The 22,199-nt window shown below is 42.0% G+C and overlaps 1 protein-coding gene across 2 annotated transcripts; it reads left to right on the top strand.

Moving 5' to 3' along the window:
- The first annotated feature begins 6,284 nt into the window (after positions 1-6,284).
- lzts3b (leucine zipper, putative tumor suppressor family member 3b) lies at positions 6,285-20,365 on the top strand. Of its 2 annotated transcripts, none has more exons than XM_062998268.1 (6): positions 6,285-6,362; positions 9,417-9,992; positions 13,538-14,071; positions 16,656-16,976; positions 18,507-18,737; positions 19,258-20,365. In XM_062998268.1, the coding sequence occupies exons 2-6, from the start codon at positions 9,507-9,509 to the stop codon at positions 19,882-19,884; spliced, it is 2,199 nt and encodes a 732-aa protein (XP_062854338.1). In that variant the 5' UTR covers positions 6,285-6,362; positions 9,417-9,506; the 3' UTR covers positions 19,885-20,365. The 2 variants fall into 2 exon arrangements, with proteins under 2 accessions (XP_062854338.1, XP_062854339.1); XM_062998269.1 differs by lacking the exon at positions 6,285-6,362 and adding an exon at positions 7,138-7,202.
- The last annotated feature ends 1,834 nt before the right edge of the window (positions 20,366-22,199 follow it).

Raw genomic sequence — 22,199 nt, 5'->3', positions numbered from 1 at the left:
ATTCTTAATACGAGCCAGTTTGGAGAATGAACGCTCCCCTTCACAATTTGTGATAGGCACAGTCAAAAAAAGTCTAAGTGCTATGTAGACATTTGGAAAGGTTGACTGTAAATTCAAATTTATCATGGTTTTGAGCATTTTACTAGGACATTTTTCTTTTTCTGTTATGAATGATTTGTATTGTATCAATTCATCTGCCAGGCTCATGTTCAGATCTGAAGGATATGCTGCAGCGAGTGAGTTAACCTTTAAAGTGAGCTCACTGTTGGACATATTGTCAGGCATTAAAAGAACATCAAATAGCTCAGTTAAGTGTGTGTATGCATTCAAACTGCTTGAAATTGCTTGTCTTAAATTTAAATAATTGCCAAATTGCTAAATTAATTTGTGTCTCTGCGCTGAAGAGAAATTGAACATCATAATTTTGAAACAATACAAATTCAGAAACATTAAGTAAGGGCCTGAATCGCATATTTGCAACAAAACGTCTGTTATGAAATATGGTAGCTTGCCTGGCAATTTGTAGGTCCCTAGAAAGTCAAGGAGCCATGGTAAACGACTTCTATGGAAGTCAAGGGCCCCATAGCAGGGGCCCTCGTGATCAAGGGCCCTCTAATGGTATGCCCTGCTCTTCTCTAGGGCCCCCTGGTAGGGGCTCTCATAACCAGGGCCCTCTAAAGATATGCCCCCCTCTTTCCTAGGACCCCTAATAGCCAGAAGTCGAAGTCAGAACAGTGCCACAACGCCTCATCCATTTTCATAAGGGGCCCAAAAGCATGGCTAGGGCCCCCAAAAGCATGGCTAGGGCCCAAAAGCATGGCTAGGGGCCCCAAAAGCATGGCTAAGGCCCCCAAGAGGCCCTGGGGTCAAAGTCCCTAATAGTCAGAGGATCCTTAAAATGGAGGGCCCTCGGAAATAAAAATATATTGTATCATAAATGTTGATAGGCATCGCAAAATGTTTTGGGCCAGGGCCCCCCCGGGGCCCCCTGACCTCAAGGGCCCCTGGGCGCTGGCCCCACTGGCCCGGTCAGTAATCCAGCCATGGTTGGGTCCCTGAGCAAGGCCCTTAACCCTCAATTGCTCATCGTGTTCAGCTCATCGTGTAAGTCGCTTTGGATAAAAGCGTCTGCTAAATGCTGAAAATGTAAATGTAAACATGGCTGCTCACACCATCAGATGGTAGGAGGAGATGCCTTTTTTACATTTGAATTACATTACTATACTGTAGTTTTGGTTTGTTTTAAATTGATTAACAGAGAGTTACATTTATAGCATCATCTATTTAACTATATTTTGCTTTATTATAAGGTTCTAAAACTATGAATAGGACACTAAAATAGTTGCTGTTGAGATTCATCTCTGGATACTACTTCTACGTTTATTATAAATGTCATAATCTGTATTTTAATGTTATGTTTTTGAGTATTAAAACATGATTTTACCAGCAGTTTCTATGTATAATATCTTATCCTCTCCTGCCTCCTCAGCGCCCCCTGCTGCTGCTGTAGAGCTATCACAGATCTCTACTCTCTGGCTCGGATGAAGCTGTTTCTATGGTAACAGCTACGCGATGACGTCACTAAGAAATTTGTGAATGGGATGGTGAGGCCTGTATGTTGACGTTTTCTGTGTTTACAGTAGTTAAACATTCATGGTCGAAAATCTTCAAAGCAGTTTAGCCTTCACAGATTGCATAAACTGTGGGTAAATCTGCACTGGTTATTCTTTTTTTAGTGTCATTGCAGTAGGCAGTCGCACTATTGATATCCAAAAGACGCATTATCCTTATTTTTATTGTAATTGCATTAGGCCTCTGTTGTTCCTTTTTCATCCCTGCTTTCTCCTATTCATTTTCATCCAAACCCTAGAGTTTCTATCATTTAAATGCAGGTAAAATCCACAGCAATACTGAGCCTCACTCCTTTATTTCTCATTTTTACATCCCTCCTTCCTCCCATACACTCCCCTTTATCACAAACACACTGAAATTAAAAATATAAACTTAACATCACATCTCTCACCAAAAGTATCCCCCCCCCCCCCCCCCCCCACATACAGTACATACATGCACTCACTAATATGACTAACATTATTCACCATCAACATACATACATACATTCTTTCACACAATCACATCTCTCACCAAGCGTATTCACCCCTCTTCTCCACATACAGTACATAAATATATTACAAAAATATTTGGTAATTCTATGTATGTCCTGTATGTACAATTGCCACATTTTAGAATCTCCAACTAACCTGGCTGCATGTCTTTGGAGGAAACCAGAGCACCCAGAGGAAAACCACACAAACATGGGAAGATAATCAAACTCCACACAGAAAGGACCTGAACCAGTCCACTTGGGAATTGAACCCTGGGCCTTCTTGCTGTAAGGTGACAGTGCTACCCACCAGGCCACCCCTTTGCAAATATGTAGATGTTAAACTGAATTAAATTGAAGTTGGTATAATCAGAAATAGATCCAAGTTAGACATACCTCTAAAACATTTCCTGCTTCGATCTTCCAGTGCCAGTCTGACTATGCCTAATGAGATAAAGGCTGAATGCTGCATGGCTTACGTTAAAGTGTATTTTGCCCACCACAACAAAATGGACAACTGGTGGTACACTTAATATTTGTATCCAATTAGATGAATAAACAGAGTATAATTATAATCACAACATTTTCGAGTGCATGATTAGACTGGCTTGTGTGTATGTGTGCCACTACTGAAAAGCTAGGGTGTCCATATATCTGGTTTTAGGGCAAATATATTCGTCCTCCCTTGAAAGCTAACCAGATGCTTGTAAAGATTATAAATAATTTGTCTGTCATTGGCTTATGAACATGTCAAAAGAAATTACTACTATATTATTTTATTGGTTTAAAGCCACCACTTTCCATGAGGCCGTCGGCCACTTCATTGTGGAACGTCCAGTCCTGAAATGCTAGCTAGTTACGTTTTTATAACTATTCATGCTATCAGCATGCCAAAACGATGTACAGCTCTGAGTGGTCACTTACCATCACACAAACCTTCATTTTGAAGAGCAGGAAAGATTAATTTTATGCTTTTTGTACTAAAGTATCACAAGTCGACTCTAAATGTGGTGAGTAGAACATTCAGTAATTTTCTAGTTTATTTGGTTGCATCAGTTAAGTTTTAATTTCAAGTGCTGTAGACACTAGCCTGACCAGGATAGTTTCCACTCCTTGGGATTTTTTTCAAGACCTTTTGATTTGGGGGATCGACTTGGGATTTGGAGATCTTGGAATTTTTCATTTGCACTCAAGCAGTTAAAATCTTCATGCACTGTTATGGTGTACAGTTTTAAATAAGGAATGACAAAGCATACTACTACTAAATAAAAACATTTGGTTGTCGCTGGCCATTTGCGTCAATCGTTGTAGTGTAAACAGTTTAAAGTCTGATTCACACGATATTGTTTGATGATTGCGACAGGACAGGACACTCTCTGAGTTTAAAAATACATTATTATTTTTTTAATATTACAATTTGAGAATGGTTATAGTAGTAATGGTCCCATTTTTCTTTGTCAGTTTGTTTATTAGGATTTTAACTTTATGTTTTACACTTTGGTTACATTCAAGACATGAACCCATGCAGACACAGGGAGAACATGCAAACCCGGATCACTCCACTTGGGACTCGATTTCAGGGCCTACTTGCTGTAAGGCGACAGTGCTACTCGCCAAGCCACCCCTTTGTGAACATGTAGACGTTACATTGAATTAAATTGAAGCTGATATAATCAAAATTAGATCCAAGTTAGACATACCTCTAATACTAGATTATGGCCATGTGTAAATTATTTCCTGCTACAGTCAATGCTGCCATGCCTGGTGAGATCAGGATGAATGTTGCATAAGCTAAGTACATCCTGGTCCCATGTTTCTTTGTCAGTTTGTTTGTTTATTAGGATTTTAACGTCATGCTTTACACTTTGGTTACATTCATGACATGAACGGTAGTTACTCATTACACAAGATTCATCAGTTCACAAGTTTATATTGAACACACTCTTGGACAATTTAGTGTCTCCAATTCACCTCACTTGCATGTCTTTGGACTGTGGGAGGAAATCGGAGGCTTGCTCAAGGGCCCAACAGTAACTGCATGGCAGAGCTGAGATTCTTTTAGTTGATTTACATTTATATTTACATTTTCGGCATTTAGCAGACACTCTTATCCAGAGCAACTTACAGAAGAGCTTTTATAGTAAACATTACCTTACTCTAGTTTAAATAAACAACAGTCCAAAAAACCCATTTCTGCTAAAACCTATTAGAACCAAAGGTTTTTTTGTTGTTGTTGTTTTTTTTGTTGCAAGAAATGAATAAGAGCGTTAGTAAGTACAAGTCAGCTTAAGTGCTTAGTAAAGAGGTGAGTTTTTAATTGCTTTTTTTTAAAGACAACAGCAAAGCAACCCTAAAATATCTGTGAACCTCCACTATATTTATAATGACCCCTCCAAACTTTTGTTTTCACCTTTTATGGGGGGGGTCCATGTATTAATTAGGAGCGTCACTCGACCCCCCCTAACCCTAACCCTAACCCTAACCCCCCCCCCCCCCCCCATAGTAATCGAACCATGGTGTTAACCTTAAAACCCCCATAACACATAGCCTGAAACAGTTTTATCCTACCATTGCTTATACCAGTGCAAATTCCATTAAGTGCCATTGCCAATACTATGCAACTACCGTGTCAGTGCCAGCCCCCCCTGATATGACTTAATCTGGGCATCTCTCACCTTTTAAATCTTATGCATGCACAAAAGACATCATAGTCTAGTCCACATTACCTAATAAAGCTATGTGTCTTTGTAGAACATTCATGTGTAAAAGGAAACTTTTTAGTATAACAAAAATGGACTTCTTTCTTTATGTGCCTTTTCTTTCAGCTGTTCATTTGTATGAAATATATGTTTAAATATATGTTTGGACAGACAGAGGGAGTTCGTTCCACCACTTGGGTGCAAGTACAGAGAAGAGCCTTGATGCTCATCTTCCTCGAGTCCTGGGTGGAGGATCAAGTCGAGCGAGACTAGAGGTTGTGTGGTACAGAGCGGGGTTTGATTAGACTACAAATGGTCCAAAGCTGGTCCATTTTTGGCTTTGTAGGCGAGCATCAGTTGATGGTCCAAAGCTCTACCCACTAGGCTACCACTAGGGTTGCCAACCGTCCCGTGAAATACGGAATCGTTCCTTATTTGGAAACTAAACGTCGTGTTCAGTATTGAACTGATACGGGACGCGCTTTGTTACGTTTTTTTTATCAGTGGGAGAGAAATGCTGCAGATTAGACTGAGACAGGAATTAGAAAGCGTTTGGTTATTATTTTAAGCAGTATTCACTTTTAGTCTTAGTAACACCGTGTGTGCGCAGGCATGTCAGCAAAACAACCTGTGTATTACTCCGCTGTTTGAGTAGCGCAGTGGGCAGAGCGCATCGCACATATTTTCCCGCCGGAGGTTTGAATCCGGCTTAGATACTAAAGTAACACAAGCAGGGCCGGTGCTATGGGGGCGCTGGGTTGGGCATCTTCTCACTGCCCCCCTGAGCAATGCCGTCCAGAACCGGGGCTGCATGTCAGTGTGAAGATGGATTACGTAAAAATGTTGTTTACACTATTGAGAAAAAATGTTACATGATATTCTTTATGCATGTTGTTTTGCCTAAAATATGGTTCTGATTTATTATTATTAAAAAATAAAACAGCCTAAATAAAACATTTTGATAATGTTCCTATGACGGTGTAAGACCCGTTATATTTTTATAGGTGCAACCCTAACCGCCAACCCCCAGCTCAGGTAAACACCCGCCATCCCACCCCTACCTATCCCAACCTATGCCTTCCGCCAACCCACCAGCCCAGGGTGTTCCTTATTTCCAGTTCAGAAGTTGGCAACCCTAACTACCACTGTCCCTATTAACTACAGAACTACACTTATTTTACAACACAGTCTGTCTACATTTATCATTATTGTATTGAAATGTACTTCCACTGATGTGTGCTTCCACTTTAGCTGACAGTAAAGTAAACCTTCTCCTCTCTATTGATCCCGCCTGAAGAAAAGGCGCCATCTGGAAAAGTGGCCACGAGTGGCCGTGGGCGACCTACTACGCGCATGCGCCCTGCCTCCCGAATCTGAGGGGCGTTTCTAGCGTGCGACAGAGGGGCGTGGCCGAGGTGGGCGTGTGGACCAGCTGATACGCGCATCCGCCGCCGCTTCCATCATCCGACTCCGAGCCAGTGGCGATAACAGAAGATAGCGTTTGTTTTTCGTCTTCGACGTGTCCGTAAACGTTTGGCTGATCGTCGGGGCTCCGGACAGTAAGTACCGCGACCGTGGTCATTCATGGCTCGAGACTGAGAACTGACATATCGCGTCGTACGTGTCACGCATAGCGAGCGCGTCGTTCATTCCGAGCATCCTTAATGGTACCTAATGTAGTGCATTGCTCGTAGCTGCACTGTTGTATCTACAGGCGGTGTTTCACGTCTATTGTGTCGGAATAATAAAAAGGCACAGAAAGGCAAAGCTTCGACTCATTTAAGTGGAAGTAAAGCACGACAGGGATGGCACAGAAACGAGGAGGAAGCCAGCGATGCCCTCTTTCTCTCCCGTGTAATCCAACAGAGGACGGATCCCGAGCGCATTATGTAATGTGGATGCAAGCGAGGAGAAAAAGGGGCCACGGTTACTGCTCCCCTTAGTGATGCGCCCCTTAGTATCGGGATTCTCACCTCGGTGTGTCTGTTATAGCACCAAAGTGAAATCACAGCCACAATAGATCGGTCGTGGAGGCCTCACTGGTGGAGTGTGTGGAAAATATGAGTAGAAAATGTGTGTGTGTGTGTGTGGCGCATTACACAGTGCATGGTGAATAGATAATCTGGTCATGAAAGCACCACTCGTTGTAGGTTTGAGATTTGAGAACACTCTGTTCAGACGAATTTAAGGTCTCAGGAGGTCGGAGTGTAGATTCAGATGTTACTGTGCTATTCAGATGTGCAGACAGGTGGCTCCTGTCCACTATGAACAGTGATTGGCTACTAAGTTTGTTAAAGGTAATTCAGGTTCGTATAGGTTGCACAAGGATAATAGTGCATCAGAGATACACTGCCTGGCCAAAAAAAAGGGTCACCACCTGGATTTAACTAAGCAAATAGGTAAGAGCCTCCCATTGGATAATTACTGCATGGGTGATTATGTTTCAGCTGGCAACAAGTTATTTAACCCTAACTGATGCAGTGAGTAGCTTCTCATTTGTTAAACGACCATGTGGAAAGACACATCCTGTGGTCGTGGAAAAGATGTTAATCTGTTTCAGAAGGGTCAAATTATTGGCATGCATCAAGCAGAGAAACCTAAGGAGATTGCTGAAACTACTAAAATCGGGTTAAGAACTGTCCAACGCATTATTAAAAAGTGGAAGGACATTAACAAGCTATAAAGGTGCCCTAGTCTATATTTTTATTCTTTTTGCCACTCCATACGATGATACCTTTTGGCTACTCCCACTTGGGGTAGGTTATTTATTTATTAGGATTTTAATGTCATGTTTTACACACATGTTTTACATTCATGACAGGAGCGGTACTTACTCCTTACACAAGATTCATCAGTTCACAAATTTAATGTCAAGCACAGTCATGGACTTGCATGTCATTGGACTGTAGGAGGAAACCGGAGCTTCCGGGGGAAACCCACACAGACACGGGGAGAACTTGTGGGGATCGAACCCAGGACCTTCTTGCTGTGAGGCGACAGTGGTACCCACTGAGCCGCCGTGCCGTCCCGCTAGGGTTAGCCACAGCAGACCATTCGCCTGCATCCGGCACAGTTTTTACGCCAGATGCCCTTCCTAAAGCAACCTTCTTATTTGTCCGGGTTTGGGACCAGTACTAAGGGTGTACCGTTAAGCGCCGTTTCCAGCAGTTACACCAAACAAGCTCACATTCTTCTTGCTACTTCAAATAAGAACTTAAGAACATGATAAACCAGAATTGTCAAAATATTCACCGATCAGGAATAACATTCACTCCACTTACCATATTGAAGCACTTTGTACTTCTACGATTACTGGCTGTAGTCTATTTGTTTCTCTGCATGTTTGTTAGCCCCCTTTCACCTTGTTTTTCAATGGTCAGGACTCTCCCAGGACCACCACAGAGCAGGTATTATTTAGGTGGTGGATCATTCTCATCACTGCAGTGACATGGTGGTGGTATGTTAGTGTGTGTTGTGCTTGTATGAGTGGATAAGACACAGCAGTGCTGCTGGAGGTTTTAAATGCCGTGTCCACTCACTGTCCACTCTCTTAGACACTCCTACCTAGTTGGTCCACCTTGTAGATGTAAAGTCAGAGACGATCGCTCATCTATTGCTGCTGTTTGAGTCGGTCATCTTCTAGACCTTCGTCAGTGGTCACAGGACGCTGCCCACGGGGCGCTGTTGGCTTGATATTTTTGTTTGGTGGACTATTCTCAGTCCAGCAGTGACAGTGATGTGTTTAAAAACTCCATCAGTGCTGCTGTGTCTGATTTTTGTCTGTCTGTCTGTGCATGCATAAGATTTAAAGGGTGAGAGATGCCCGGATTAAGTCATATCAGGGGGGACTGGCACTGACACGGTAGCTGCATAGTAATGACAATGGCACAGTTAATGGAATTTACACTGGTATAAGCAATGATAGGATAAAACTGTTTCAGGCTATGGGGGTTTTAAGGTTAACACCATGATTCGAATTACTGTGGGGATGGGGAGGGGGGGTTGACACTCCAAATTAATACATAAACCCCCAATAAGAGGTGAAAACAAAAGTTTGGAGGGGTCATTATAAATATAGATAAGATATACTTATCATAGTGGAGGTTCAAATATATTTAAGGGGTTGCTTTGCTTCCTCTGGATTTTGATGCCTTGACATGTGCATGACATCATGAAATCTAAAGACTACACAATGTAGGACCCAGTGTCAGAGTCTCAGTCAGAGGTCTTGGGTCCGAATCTTAATCCCATCAAACACCTGTGGAGCGATCTCAAAACAGCAGCCTCTCAAAACAGCACCCTTCAGATATGAATCACATGGAACAGCTGGCAAAAAAGGTTTCAAACTCATGCCTCTTTGCTCTGAGGTGACAGTGCTACTCACTGTGCCACCCCAAAATAAAATAAAATTGTATTTATTTTATGGTGTGGGGGATGTCACGTCACATAGTGTTTAATGATTATGTAATACTAGAATGATGTAAAGCCAGGACATTATTGGTAAAGGTATACCAAAATTTAAATGAGAATGGGGATTTTCAGGCCACTGTCTAATTGCACTATTTCTTTCTCTTTTCTCTCTCTCTCTCTCTCTCTCTCTCTCTTTGCTCTAGTGTATGTGCCCTCTAGCTGGCTCTACTACCCTGACTACAATGGCCCTTAAGGAGGCTTGTGGCAGACTGAGAGGCTGAACCCTCTCCACCATGGGCAGTGTTGGCAGTGGGGTGGCCGGCGAGCAAGAGTTCGCAATGAAGAGCGTGGGCACACGTACCACCCTCCCTCGTGGACCACCCCTGTCCCGCCGAGGCCAATCAGAGCGCAGCTTCAGTGCTGAGCGTCTCCCACCTCCACCCTCAGTCTCAGAGGGCACGTGCTCCAGCGATGATAGGGGAGGCAGCAGCACCACCACAGATCGTCCACAGCTCGCCGGCTGTGAGTCCACCACCGCCTCCTCCAACCTGGAGAGGGTTCCTTCCATCGTCGAGCGGCTAGAAGGCAATTTGGTGAGCCGCAGGGTGGCACCGAGGGTACTGGTGGTTACAGGTGTGGATACTCGTGGGAACATGATCATGCACACTGGAGAGAAGAGCAGTAAAGGCATGACGGTGAAGTTCAAAGAGGGCAATGTTACAAAGGCAAACGGTCGTACGCCACCCAAGATTTTGCCCATGTCTGGTAAAGCAGAACAGGTATGTTTTAGCTGAGGAGTGATCTGATGTGTTTCTAAAGAAAGAAATTCCTTCAGTGATGAAGAGCATATCATGGTTATTCAAACTACAATGGACCCTTGACTTACGAATGTAATTGGTTCTGAAGGGCTGTTCTTAAGTCAAAATGTTCGTTAGTTCTATTAACCTATATCTCCCAAAAGAAATAATGTAAATAGAATAAATCCGTGCCAGACGCCCCAACCCCCCCCCCCCCCCCCCCCTTACCTAACCTTTCTAATGTCTTAAATGGTCTTTTTTTGTTATAAATACAAGTATATTTTCCCCTAAATCTTAAATTATAGAATAGACATTACTGTAATAAACAATAATACACAGCAGTACTGTACAGTACATAAAAAAAAACTCACATCACATTTCAGTACAGTACGTGTGCTGTATCATACACCATAATAAATTTTTGTCTTTTTTTATAAAATGTATCTACCAGAAACAACAACTGTCATATTTCTCTATTATTTCCTTATTTATTTCAATAATTTTATATTTTGTAGGTGCAATTGCACGAAAGAAAGAATACTTTACTCAGCGATTTCCTTCTTCTCTCACTGTCCCCTCTGTCTGATACACAGTGACACCTACTGGCAGGAATAATTATACAACACAACAAATGGAATAGATTTTGCTCAGCACTGCGTTTCCTCTGCACTTTCTTTGGGGACATTTTAATATTGAATTTTACAGAATATAAAGAAAACACCGGAAAAACACCGTCCGCTGTCTGAATGTTCACTCACTGTATATACGTATATATATATAGAGAGAGAGAGAGAGAGAGAGAGAGACGGTTGGAGTGAACGTGTTCGTGACGTCACGTATTTCACGAATTGCTGTACGTAATCCGAAATTTGTTCGTACATTAAGTTGAAAAAGATCGTTCGTAACCCAAAATGTTTGTATGATAAACCGTTCGTAACTCAAGGGTCCACTGTATAGTTTTTAGTTTTTAGTCTAAATGCTGATGGGGAGCAAGTAACAAGCTGAAACTAAAAACTCAAACCCAAAAGTAGTTTCTCTTGATATAATCTAGGCTATTCAGTTATCAGCTTAAACCAGTTTTTGCCCATTAATATATATTTTTTTTCTGTAACATTTTTTGACTCTTGCCAGCGAGTCTCACCTAAAGTCTGGTAGTATCTTTGACCTGCAAATTCACGACATTAACCAATACTGCATTTTCCTGCAATGAGCAATTAAGGGATGTTTCCTCCCATTGCAACACATCAGATCCAAAAATTTCAAAATGTTACTATTTTTAAAAATATTTTTTTATGCATTTCTTCCCGACTTTTTAGCACGTCCAATTGCCCGATTGCGCTCCTCTCCACTAATGCCGACCCCCGCTCTGACTGAGAAGAACGAAGCTAACCCACGCCCCCTCCGACACGTAGACAGCAGCTGTATGCATTTTGTCACCTACACTAGGCGAGTGCATATATGCGAATCAGCCCTGTGTACGGAGAGACACACCCTGATCCGCAGTCTTTCCCCGCCTCTGTTCAGGCACCATCAATCAGCCAGCAGAGGTCATAGTGCATCAGTTACGAGGAGTCTCTATCCGGCTTAATACCCACCCCTATATGAACAACAGGCCAATCGTTGTTCTTGTGGCCGCTCAGCCCAGCCGGATGGCAGAGCTGAGATCCGATACGATGTATTCGAAAGCCCAGCTCTGGTGCGCTAGCGTGTGTTTTTACCGCTGCGCCACCTGAGCTGCTTCAAAATGTTACTATCAATATACTTATGTAATTGTCCTTCTATAACATACTCACTTAGCTAGTTACTCAGTCTGTGGCTTTCTACAAAAAAATTCACTATGGCTTGACAGAAAGATATTTGTTTGTTGAAGTTGTTGCCAAGCCTGTGTGTTTACTGTGCAGTAATATTATAGCAATAGCATTTTCAGACAACCAGCCAGTCAAAATAATTAGGTTTATGGCCTCTCACTTGTTATTGATTTTGTAATTTGGCCTCCACCTTCAGCTCATTTATTAGCACTGATCTGGGATCAATTTTACTCTTTACATATATGCTTGCAATTGAAATGATTCAACCTTCATTGCTAATAGAGTAGTTTCTCCAAATTCAGCATAAAATGTCACTTTTAATGACTACTGTCGTCTCAGAATTATTTAACCTTTTCATGACAAGCGTTTTAGTACTTGGTAGAGCACATTTTCTCTGATAAGACCTGCTGCAGATGTGTTGCATAGTCGGACACCAGCTTCTACATCAGTCCAAACTCCAAAATCATCCAGGACTTGTTTTGAAATCAAGGCTTGGTAGACTTTGAGGTGTGCTTGAGATCGTTGTCCTGTTAAAAGGTCTAATGATGCCCAAGCTTCAGCCTCTCTTCAGAAAGCATAATCTTTTCTCTTAGCAATTCCTGATACTTGATTAAATCAGTTTTGCCCACCACTTTGCAGGTTTCCAGTGCCAGAGGAAGCAAAGCTGCCCCAGAGCATCACTGAGTCACTGCCGTGCTTTATTGTAGGCAGGATGTTCAGTTCAGTGAATGCTTTATTCTTCCTCCCTCAGACATAACACATTGCTCCACAGAACAGAATCCAAAAACTTCTGTGGCTTGTTTATATGATTTTGAGCATACTGGAGCCAACTTTTCCTGTGCTTTTGGGTCAGTAGGGGTGTACACCTTGGAGTTTAGGCATTAAGACCTTTAGCATTTAGTATGCGCCTTACTGTGCAAACTGAAACCTTAGCACCTGCTTCCACCAAATCATGTCTTTTGCTCAAGGGTTTTTGACCACCTTCTTTGTCAGGAATCTGACGGGAGCCGGTCATAGCTTCCCCTTTCTGCTACGCCCCAGTAGTGTAGCTTTAACTTTGCTTTCCTTTAACTTTGAACTTGCAAACCATGAGCCTTTGCTATCAAACGTCAAAGTAAACAAACCCTGAGCCGGTCAATGTATTTGATGTGTTTTATCTCAAGCACACCTAATGCAATTAATGAAGCCCTTGATTAATTGCATCAGGTGTTCTTAAGTCAACCCCTGATGTGCAAATTTGTTCTCTTATGATAGATTCTATTCAAAGGGTTGAATAATTCAAGTGCAAGTGGCAATGTTTTAAATGTGTTAAATTTGGAGAAACCACTTGTTATATTAGTTGTGTTGAGCTATTTCAATTGTTCTTGTTTTATTGGTTTATTGCAGGGCCAGTGATAGCTCAGTGGTTAAGGTACTGGACTAGTAAACAGAAGGTTGACGGTTCAAGCCCCGCCACCACCAAGTTGCCACTGTTGGGTCCCTGAGCAAGGCCCTTAACCCTCAATTGCTCATTGTGTTGCGCTCATTGTGTAAGTCGCTTTGGATAAAAGCGTCTGCTAAATGCTGCAAACAGCTTAAAAGTTTGTAAATTTGGCTAATAAACCAAATTCATAATTGGGGTTGAATCATTTTGATTGCAACTGTAAAGTATTTTATCGTTTCCATGACCTAATTTTCTGTACTTGTATTATAACCATACTTATTTCTTTTCACACCTAGTCTCAGAACAATTCTGGATTGGTGCGACCCTCTGCCTTCAAACCCGTAGTTCCAAAGAGCTTCCACTCCATGCAGAACCTGGTGGGACATGCTGGTGGTGGAGGCGGGGCTCATTCTGCCTCTGGCACAGGAGGCTCTGATGACCCCCAGCCACTTACCGAGCATGAAAGTCCAGAGAGGGATCAAAGTGACGGAGCACAGTGTGCCATGACCGACTCGGGAAGGAACTCCTTTACTAGCCTGCCCACTTACACTGCCCCTAGTTCAAGCTATGCTCCTGTTGGAGCATCCCTTGGACCCTTCAGTGCCTCTACCAACCATATTAACAGACTGTGTACAGACAAATTGGACAAGTCCAACTACCAGAATGGCTTAAACGCCTCCGACAGTGGACGTTCATCCTCGGGAAAGAGCTCTTCATCCTATCATAGACTCTGTAACCTGGCAGATTTGCCACCTGCCATTCATGCCTCCCCATCATCGGATGACATAATACAGGACTTGGAAGACCGACTGTGGGAGAAAGAACAAGAGGTAGGATGGGAATGTTCTGTGGTAGTCTGTTGGAGCAGTGTTCAAATATAAAGGTGGCAGCTGACGTAACCCCTGATAGTCTGTATAACATGAAAACATGGCCTTAAAGTCCTTTATTCCAATCAGTTTTTTTTGTAGCGTAGCTAACTTATAACCAACATACGCTGATGAGCCAAAACATTAGGACCACACACAAAATGTATTTGGCAATTTCTATTTTTAAATATTGGTGCATGTCTTGGTCCGGGATACATTAATCGTTGGGCTGATGGTAGTAACTTGTAGTAAATGTTGAATGCAGAAGATGTGACTAGGCTAAATACCTTAGTAACTTTGCCATATTGTTATGGCCAGACAACTTGGTTGAATTATCTCTGAAACTGAAATGGCTTCATAGGTCATACATACAGTGTATCACAAAAGTGAGTACACCCCTCACATTTCTGCAAATATTTCATTATATCTTTTCATGGGACAACACTATAGACATGAAACTTGGATATAACTTAGAGTAGTCAGTGTACAACTTGTATAGCAGTGTAGATTTACTGTCTTCTGAAAATAACTCAACACACAGCCATTAATGTCTAAATGGCTGGCAACATAAGTGAGTACACCCCACAGTGAACATGTCCAAATTGTGCCCAAATGTGTCGTTGTCCCTCCCTGGTGTCATGTGTCAAGGTCCCAGGTGTGAATGGGGAGCAGGGCTGTTAAATTTGGTGTTTTGGGTACAATTTTCTCATACTGGCCACTGGATATTCAACATGGCACCTCATGGCAAAGAACTCTCTGAGGATGTGAGAAATAGAATTGTTGCTCTCCACAAAGATGGCCTGGGCTATAAGAAGATTGCTAACACCCTGAAACTGAGCTACAGCATGGTGGCCAAGGTCATACAGCGGTTTTCCAGGACAGGTTCCAATCGGAACAGGCTTCGCCAGGGTCGACCAAAGAAGTCGAGTCCACGTGTTCGGTGTCATATCCAGAGGTTGGCTTTAAAAAATAGACACATGAGTGCTGCCAGCATTGCTGCAGAGGTTTAAGATGTGGGAGGTCAGCCTGTCAGTGCTCAGACCATACGCCGCACACTGCATCAACTCGGTCTGCATGGTCGTCATCCCAGAAGGAAGCTGACGCACAAGAAAGCCAGCAAACAGTTTGCTGAAAACAAGCAGCCCAAGAACATGGATTACTGGAATGCCCTGTGGTCTGACGAGACCAAGATAAACTTGTTTGGCTCAGATGGTGTCCAGCATGTGTGGCGGCGCCCTGGTGAGAAGTACCAAGAAAACTGTATCTTGCCTACAGTCAAGCATGGTGGTGGTAGCATCATGGTCTTGGGCTGCATGAGTGTTGCTGGCACTGGGGAGCTGCAGTTCATTGAGGGAAACATGAATTCCAACATGTACTGTGACATTCTGAAACAGAGCATGATCCCCTCCCTTCGAAAACTGGGCCTCATGGCAGTTTTCCAACAGGATAACGACCCCAAACACAACCTCCAAGATGACAACTGCTTTGCTGAGGAAGCTGAAGGTAAAGGTGATGGACTAAACCCAATTGAGCACCTGTGGCGCATCCTCAGGTGGAAGGTGGAGGAGTTCAAGGTGTCTAACATCCACCAGCTGCGTGATGTCATCATGGAGGAGTGGAAGAGGATTCCAGTAGCAACCTGTGCAGCTCTGGTGAATTCCATGCCCAGGAGGGTTAAGGCAGTGCTGGATAATAATGGTGGTCACACAAAATATTGACACTTTGGGCACAATTTGGACATGTTCACTGTGGGGTGTACTCACTTATGTTGCCAGCCATTTAGACATTAATGGCTGTGTGTTGAGTTATTTTCAGAAGACAGTAAATCTACACTGCTATACAAGTTGTACACTGACTACTCTAAGTTATATCCAAGTTTTATTTCTATAGTGTTGTCCCATGAAAAGATATAATAAAATATTTGCAGAAATGTGAGGGGTGTACTCACTTTTGTGATACACTGTAGCTGTGGTGAGTACCCACCAACAGTGGTCCAAGGAGGGACAAGCCAGAAACCACCGACAGGTTGTTAGGTGGCAAAGACTCATTGATGCCAAAGGCTACGCCGTCGGGTTTGGACAGGCTAAATTGCTGATCATTTTACTTCTGGTGATAAGATGAATGTGTCGCAACACACTGCATTGAAACCTTCTGTCTAAGGGGCTGCATATTCGTAGACAAGTCACAATGCAGACTGTTGTACATCTCATAAGCACCTACAATGCGTAGAGTGGGCACACGTTGGAACTTGGCAATGGAGCAACGTAAGAAGGTGGACTGGTCCGACGACTCCTGTTTTTTTCCAAATTATGTGGACACCCAGACATGTGTGCATCGTTTATGATGTCTTGTGGAGTCCATGTCTCATCAAAACTGTTTCAAAACTTTTTAAGACCAAGTATCACCAAAACCAAAATCTCCAAGTTTGGGAATTACCAATAAAAAATCCTCACATCTGAAGATGTAACCAAGTTACAATACTTTTGAATCTAATACATCACTAATTCTAATTACTGTCACATCACTCATCTGCTTAATTTTCATTAAGGTACTTCACATGCGCCGCAACCTGGACCAAAGCGAAGCGGCCATCATGCAGGTGTTTGAGGAGAAACAGAGAGTGTGGGAGCACGAGATGGAGGAGCTGAGACAGAACTATGCCGGGCGACTGCAGCAGGTGACCCGGCGGGCTCAACGATCCCAGCAGGCCTTGCAGGCCCAAATCAGCCGACTGCAGCAAGACAAAAACCGGCTCCAGGAGGAGATCAGTGCCCTACTGGCCCAGCGGGAAGAGTTGGAGAGGAAGTGCTTAGACTATCGTAAGGAGCAGGCTGAAATCTTGCCCCGTCTGGAGGAAACCAAGTGGGAGGTGAGCAGTTAGGTGTAGTGGTGCTTAGGTGGCCTATTACGGTCTATCATGCTAGCCCACCACTGGGTTTGAATCTCAGCAGTGCTATCAACCGTCAGGTGGACTACACAGACATGACTGGCTATGTCTTGGTTTGGCATCTTGTCCAGAGTATTCTTGCCTTGCACCCAGTATTTTCCCATGGAACCTGACCTGCTGCAGCCTGACCAGGATAAAGTGGTGTTTAAAAATAAAAAGTATGGTAAATCTCTTCAGTAAAATAGGGCAGCACACAAAACTCAAAGAGATTTTTTGAGCTAGCCAGTTAATGCTAATTTATTTTGCTAAAATACAGGGTGGGGATTGATTGGATTGGATTAACCAAATACACAAAGAAAAATGATAAATTGAATAAAAAAAACACTAAAGGTGAACATTAGCATTCGTCTGTCTGTTGCCTCAGACTTTTAGCATTTCAGGCCAGTTACGGTTCTTCACATCAAAGTAGCCAACCATGTCTTTGTATACCTAGAAAGGCCTGCTTTTTAACAAGAAAGGGTCTTTGTTAAAATATTAAAAGCATATAACTGTTTATTACATCTGCAGATTGCAGTGAGCGTTCCATAAAACACCTAAACTTAATTAGTTCACACATTTATGTTCATATAGCAAATTTACATTACATTTGCAGCATTTAGCTGACATATACAAGCATGTTACCATGATGAATGAATACAATTCAAGCAACTAAGGGTTAAGGTCTTTGTTCAGTGGCCCAGCAGTGGTTAACTTGGCAGTGGTGGGGCTGGAACTGGCAAGCTTCTGATTACTAGTCCAGTATCTTAACTGCTGAGCTACCACTACCCTTTTCCCTTTCTACAAGATATTTGGTTCAACTCATTCAATTCTGCTAAGTTGTGAGGTCAAAGATTCAATTAGAGTTGTGCCAAAAGCTTGTTAATGACTATCTAAAGGGCTGACTGATGCGTAAATGGCTGCAGCATGTAGCTGAATGATGAAATTTTGACCCTGCAAATTTTGTCATATTTTTAGAAATCACACTACAAAATCAACATAGAACTAAAATTTCTTTTTTTATTTTTTTTATTGATGCATTTTCTCCCATTTTTTCCCAATTTAGTGTAGTCAATTTGTCTTCTCTGCTGGGTGATCCATGATTGCAGTCGAGGTGGGTATATTGCTGCTCACGCCTCCTCCGACCCCTTAGCAGAACCCTTTTTAACCCACTCCAAGTTTTGAACCAAGAAGTTTAGAATCTCTGTGCTGGTGCACCAGCGGAATATCCCGCTGCGCCACCTGGGCGCCCTAAAACTAAAATTTCTGAATATTTATTTAGTCACACCAAAAGACACAGTTGCAGAAATCATTTAAGTCCCCAAAACATGGTATATCTGTCCTTTTGATCTTAACTGTAAAAATGAAAATGAACAATGCATTATCTTTAGGAACTGCAAATGTGTGTTATGTATACACTTTTCTCTTTGGTCCTACATATCAGACTGTTACTCTGTACTGTTTTGAATCGGGCAGGTTTGTCAAAAAGTGGGCGAGATCTCCCTACTGAAGCAGCAACTAAGAGACAGTCAAAATGAGGTGACCCAGCGAGCGGGAGAGATGGTAGCCCTCAGGGGCCAACTCAAAGAGCTCAATGCCCAGCTGAAAGAGAGGGAGGAGGCTATGCTCGGATTAAAGGATTCCTATAGCAAGAAGAGCTGTGAGCTGGAGAGGTGTGAGGGAGAGCTAAAGAAGACGCTGAAAGAGGTATGCTTAAGAAAACAAGTGTAAACCATTGCAACCATTCAAAAAGGTACTAGAAAGGATATTACACTTTATTATGATTGGTGGCCTGAAATTATTTGTATATGCAAACTAAATGCGTTAACTAGATTGTTTATGCTAAAAATGCCTTTATTTAATGGACAAAGGTATCAATAAAAGATTCCCTATAGTTGCACTGAAAAAGCCACACAATAAAAGCTGGAACACAGATGTGTACTACTATGTTACCTCACCTTTCCAATGAATTATACTCTTTAATTGTTTAAATTATTAAATTATTGTTCTAATATATATATATCACAAATTCTTGTTTTTACTTTTCCAGAAATGGGGTTTGTACATTAAGAATTTGTAATATAGGGGAATATATAGTATAGTCTTCATGATAAAGTTTCATCTATTGTTATTTTTTGGTCTTTTTAATAAGATACAAACAGAAAATATGTACACAAAATAAACACAAATCTTTACCTCACTCTCTCCCTCATAATTTTCCTCTCAGGTGTCCATCCTACGGGACAAGCTGATGGTGTTTGAGGCCGAGGTACTGGGGCTAAAACGAGCTCTGGGTGAACTGAGCTACACTGGTGATCGAGCAGCAAGCCTCAGCAGCAGCCTGCCTTGGGGAGGCCTGCACTCACCACGCACGCCTGAGGTTTTAACACCACTGTCCCCACTGAGCCCCATGGTAGATGCCCTGTTGAGCCTGCAGAGTGATGAGGCCAAGGTGCAGAGGCAAGAAGCGGGTGAATTGAGACAGCAGCTGGAGAGGCTTCAGGGTGAGTTGCGGTTGGAGAGGCAACAGCGTGAGCTTCAGGCACTTGCCTTTGCCCAGGAACGCCACACATGGCGGGATGAGAAGGAGCGTGTGCTCAAGTACCAGGCGCAGCTCCAGCTCAGCTATGTAGAAACACTGCAGAAAAACCAGGCGTTGGAGGAGAGAGTTGGTCAGCTTGGGGCCAAGATGGGTGGACCGTCTCCACCGCTAGTCAGTGTACCAACATCAGTCCCAGTTACTGTTACGCTCACTCCTGCCCCTGAAGACTCCAAATCCCTGTCCTCTAACCAGCTGGCTCCCCCATGGCCTGGCCCCTCTCGCCTGGAGAGGATCGAGTCCACCGAGATTTAGCTCCACTGCTGTATCCTAACACAACAGAGACAATCGATGCAGAGACTTTTGCTCAACGTGCACTGCTCAACATAGTATTAAAAGTGAAAACATGGTACTGTAAGAGAGCAAAAGAACATGCAGTTATAAATCAAAGTGCTGGAATGATGAAGGACACACTAAACTGGAGACAGAGTCTCACACATACACACGTACATACAGGCAGAAGTTTACATACACTTGTAAGGGACATCTACAGTGGAGACCTGGACCGCTAATAATAATGCTTCTGTTTTGCATTTTCTTGAGTTTAATAGAATGTTTTTCTGTACAAATTTGAAACCTCAAAGCTTTGCAACAACTACTTAAAGACCAAAGAAAAGCAAGTGCTACACAGTCACCTGACCTAAACCCTATCAAGCATTTACAGGGACATTTGAAGACAGAAAAGGCTAAGCATTTAGTAATATCACAAGATGCTCTTTGGAATGTTGTGAAATCATGCTGGGTTTAACATGGATTCTCAGATTTTGCACAAACTTATGTCTATGTGAGCTTCAGTTTATTCTGTGATACAACAAATGAAGAACATATCAAATCATTTTGCTAAAATTGTTATGCTGATTATAAAATTTACAACAAATAAGTATTAAATTCAAGAAAAATGTAAAACAATCATTTACTAGTGGTCTCAGAGTCTCAGACATTGGACGCCAATGTATGTCAGAGCAGTCATGGGAGTTCCATGATTTCTGCAACTGTTTTTTCTGTGAATGAATGACAGGAACAAATACTTCTTGTTTAAATGAACTTTAATTTATTTTAGTTCTTTTATAAGTTTACCATGAGTTGTCTGAAAACTCTGAAAATGTGTTTGTTTGTTTTTTAAGGGGGGAGTAGCAGGGTTTTTTTCTTGCATGGCAGCCTCTTTGCCCATGGTGATATGAACTGATATGAATACTGTGAACTGCAACACCTCTGTTACAGCTGCTTTTTAGGATCTGTATATAGCTTTGTTGATTTTACCATTGTAATGCTTGTAGTGCAGTCAAACTAGCCCTGTTTATATTGGCACAGACAAGCCACTAACTAGCTGTATTCAGTTACTGATGAGGAATTAGGAGGCCATGCCTTAAAATTACATGACGTTGTGGTACTTTCTACATCACCACTATACTATACATTACATCAGTATTTTTTTTTAGAAAACATGCATTATACTTATAAAAGAACTTCAATGTGTATTTTTTTTTTCAGAAATAAGATGTATGCGTTCAATTCAGTCACAAAAAATACAAGTTTTAGACATTGTTGAAATTATACATGTATGTAAACTTTTAACTGGCGGTTGTTTTAAGGTTCAGGGATTCAGATTAGAGTTTTTTTTTATTTGGAAACAGGCACAGGAGCGAATCAGTCATGTTTCAGGGATACTGGGGAACGTGGTTCTCCATCACTGCACAGAAACTGCAGTGACTAAAAACGACCACAATGGGTCATCAAAGAGTGTCGGGACGTTCCCACTCAAAAAATCAAAAAGTTACTTGAAAAAGATGATGTTAAAGTCATTTTGTATTTGTTTGTTTCGAGAAAAAAGTAAGATGACAAAAAATAGCTTTTATTTATTCTGTGATGTTTTCTAGACTGAAACTACGATCATGTGTATGGTCAGACAAAAGCAGATGAGCAGAATGAACAAAAAGAGAAAAACTGAATTCAAACCTCATACTACCATACTAAATAGTATGTAAAATAGTCTCCAGAGATAAATGGTCCATAATTTTATACTCCTAAATATATTTTTTTCCAACAAACTGCTCTATTTTGGTCAGGGTTTCATTGGTCCAATGCCACCCAGAACCAGTGGTGCAAATGACAAAAGTGGTCCAAGTTAGTAATATAACCTGCACATTCTCTTACTCACTCACTCATATGTTGTGGTTAATTTAGAGCAGCTGATCTTGTATGTTTTTATAATTTGGTTTTTAAAAAATGGGGTGCCTGAAGGAAACACACCTGCCGAACTCCACACAGACAGTGTTCAGAGGTGAGGATTAAATCCAGGTCCTCAGGACTGTTGGTACTGTGCAGCTCCCACACTTATAACAGTATGCCATTCTTATAATTATGGTGGTATGTGATTTCGAATTATTTCGCATATTGTTTTGACATACTATTTGGTAATTAGTATGTTTAATTTTTTCCAAAGGGTGCACAAGTTGTTTTTTTCTAACGGAGAGCTAGATTTGCTGCTATGTACTAATGTGACATTTTGCTGAGTTCTTTTAAATATGGCTATGGGTTTGGGTGTTGTATTTATTGCTATTTATGTAAAC

The sequence above is a fragment of the Trichomycterus rosablanca genome, chromosome 7, assembly GCF_030014385.1.
Source record: "Trichomycterus rosablanca isolate fTriRos1 chromosome 7, fTriRos1.hap1, whole genome shotgun sequence".
Taxonomy (NCBI): domain Eukaryota; kingdom Metazoa; phylum Chordata; class Actinopteri; order Siluriformes; family Trichomycteridae; genus Trichomycterus; species Trichomycterus rosablanca.
This window is presented reverse-complemented; position numbering and strand designations above follow the sequence as displayed.

Coding starts and splice junctions, on each gene's coding strand:
- lzts3b (XM_062998268.1), top strand. CDS start 9,507: ATGGGCAGTGTTGGCAGTGGGGTGGCCGGCGAGCAAGAGTTCGCAATG. Junction 9,993..13,537: donor TGTCTGGTAAAGCAGAACAG/GTATGTTTTAGC, acceptor TTTCACACCTAG/TCTCAGAACAATTCTGGATT. Junction 14,072..16,655: donor TGTGGGAGAAAGAACAAGAG/GTAGGATGGGAA, acceptor ATTTTCATTAAG/GTACTTCACATGCGCCGCAA.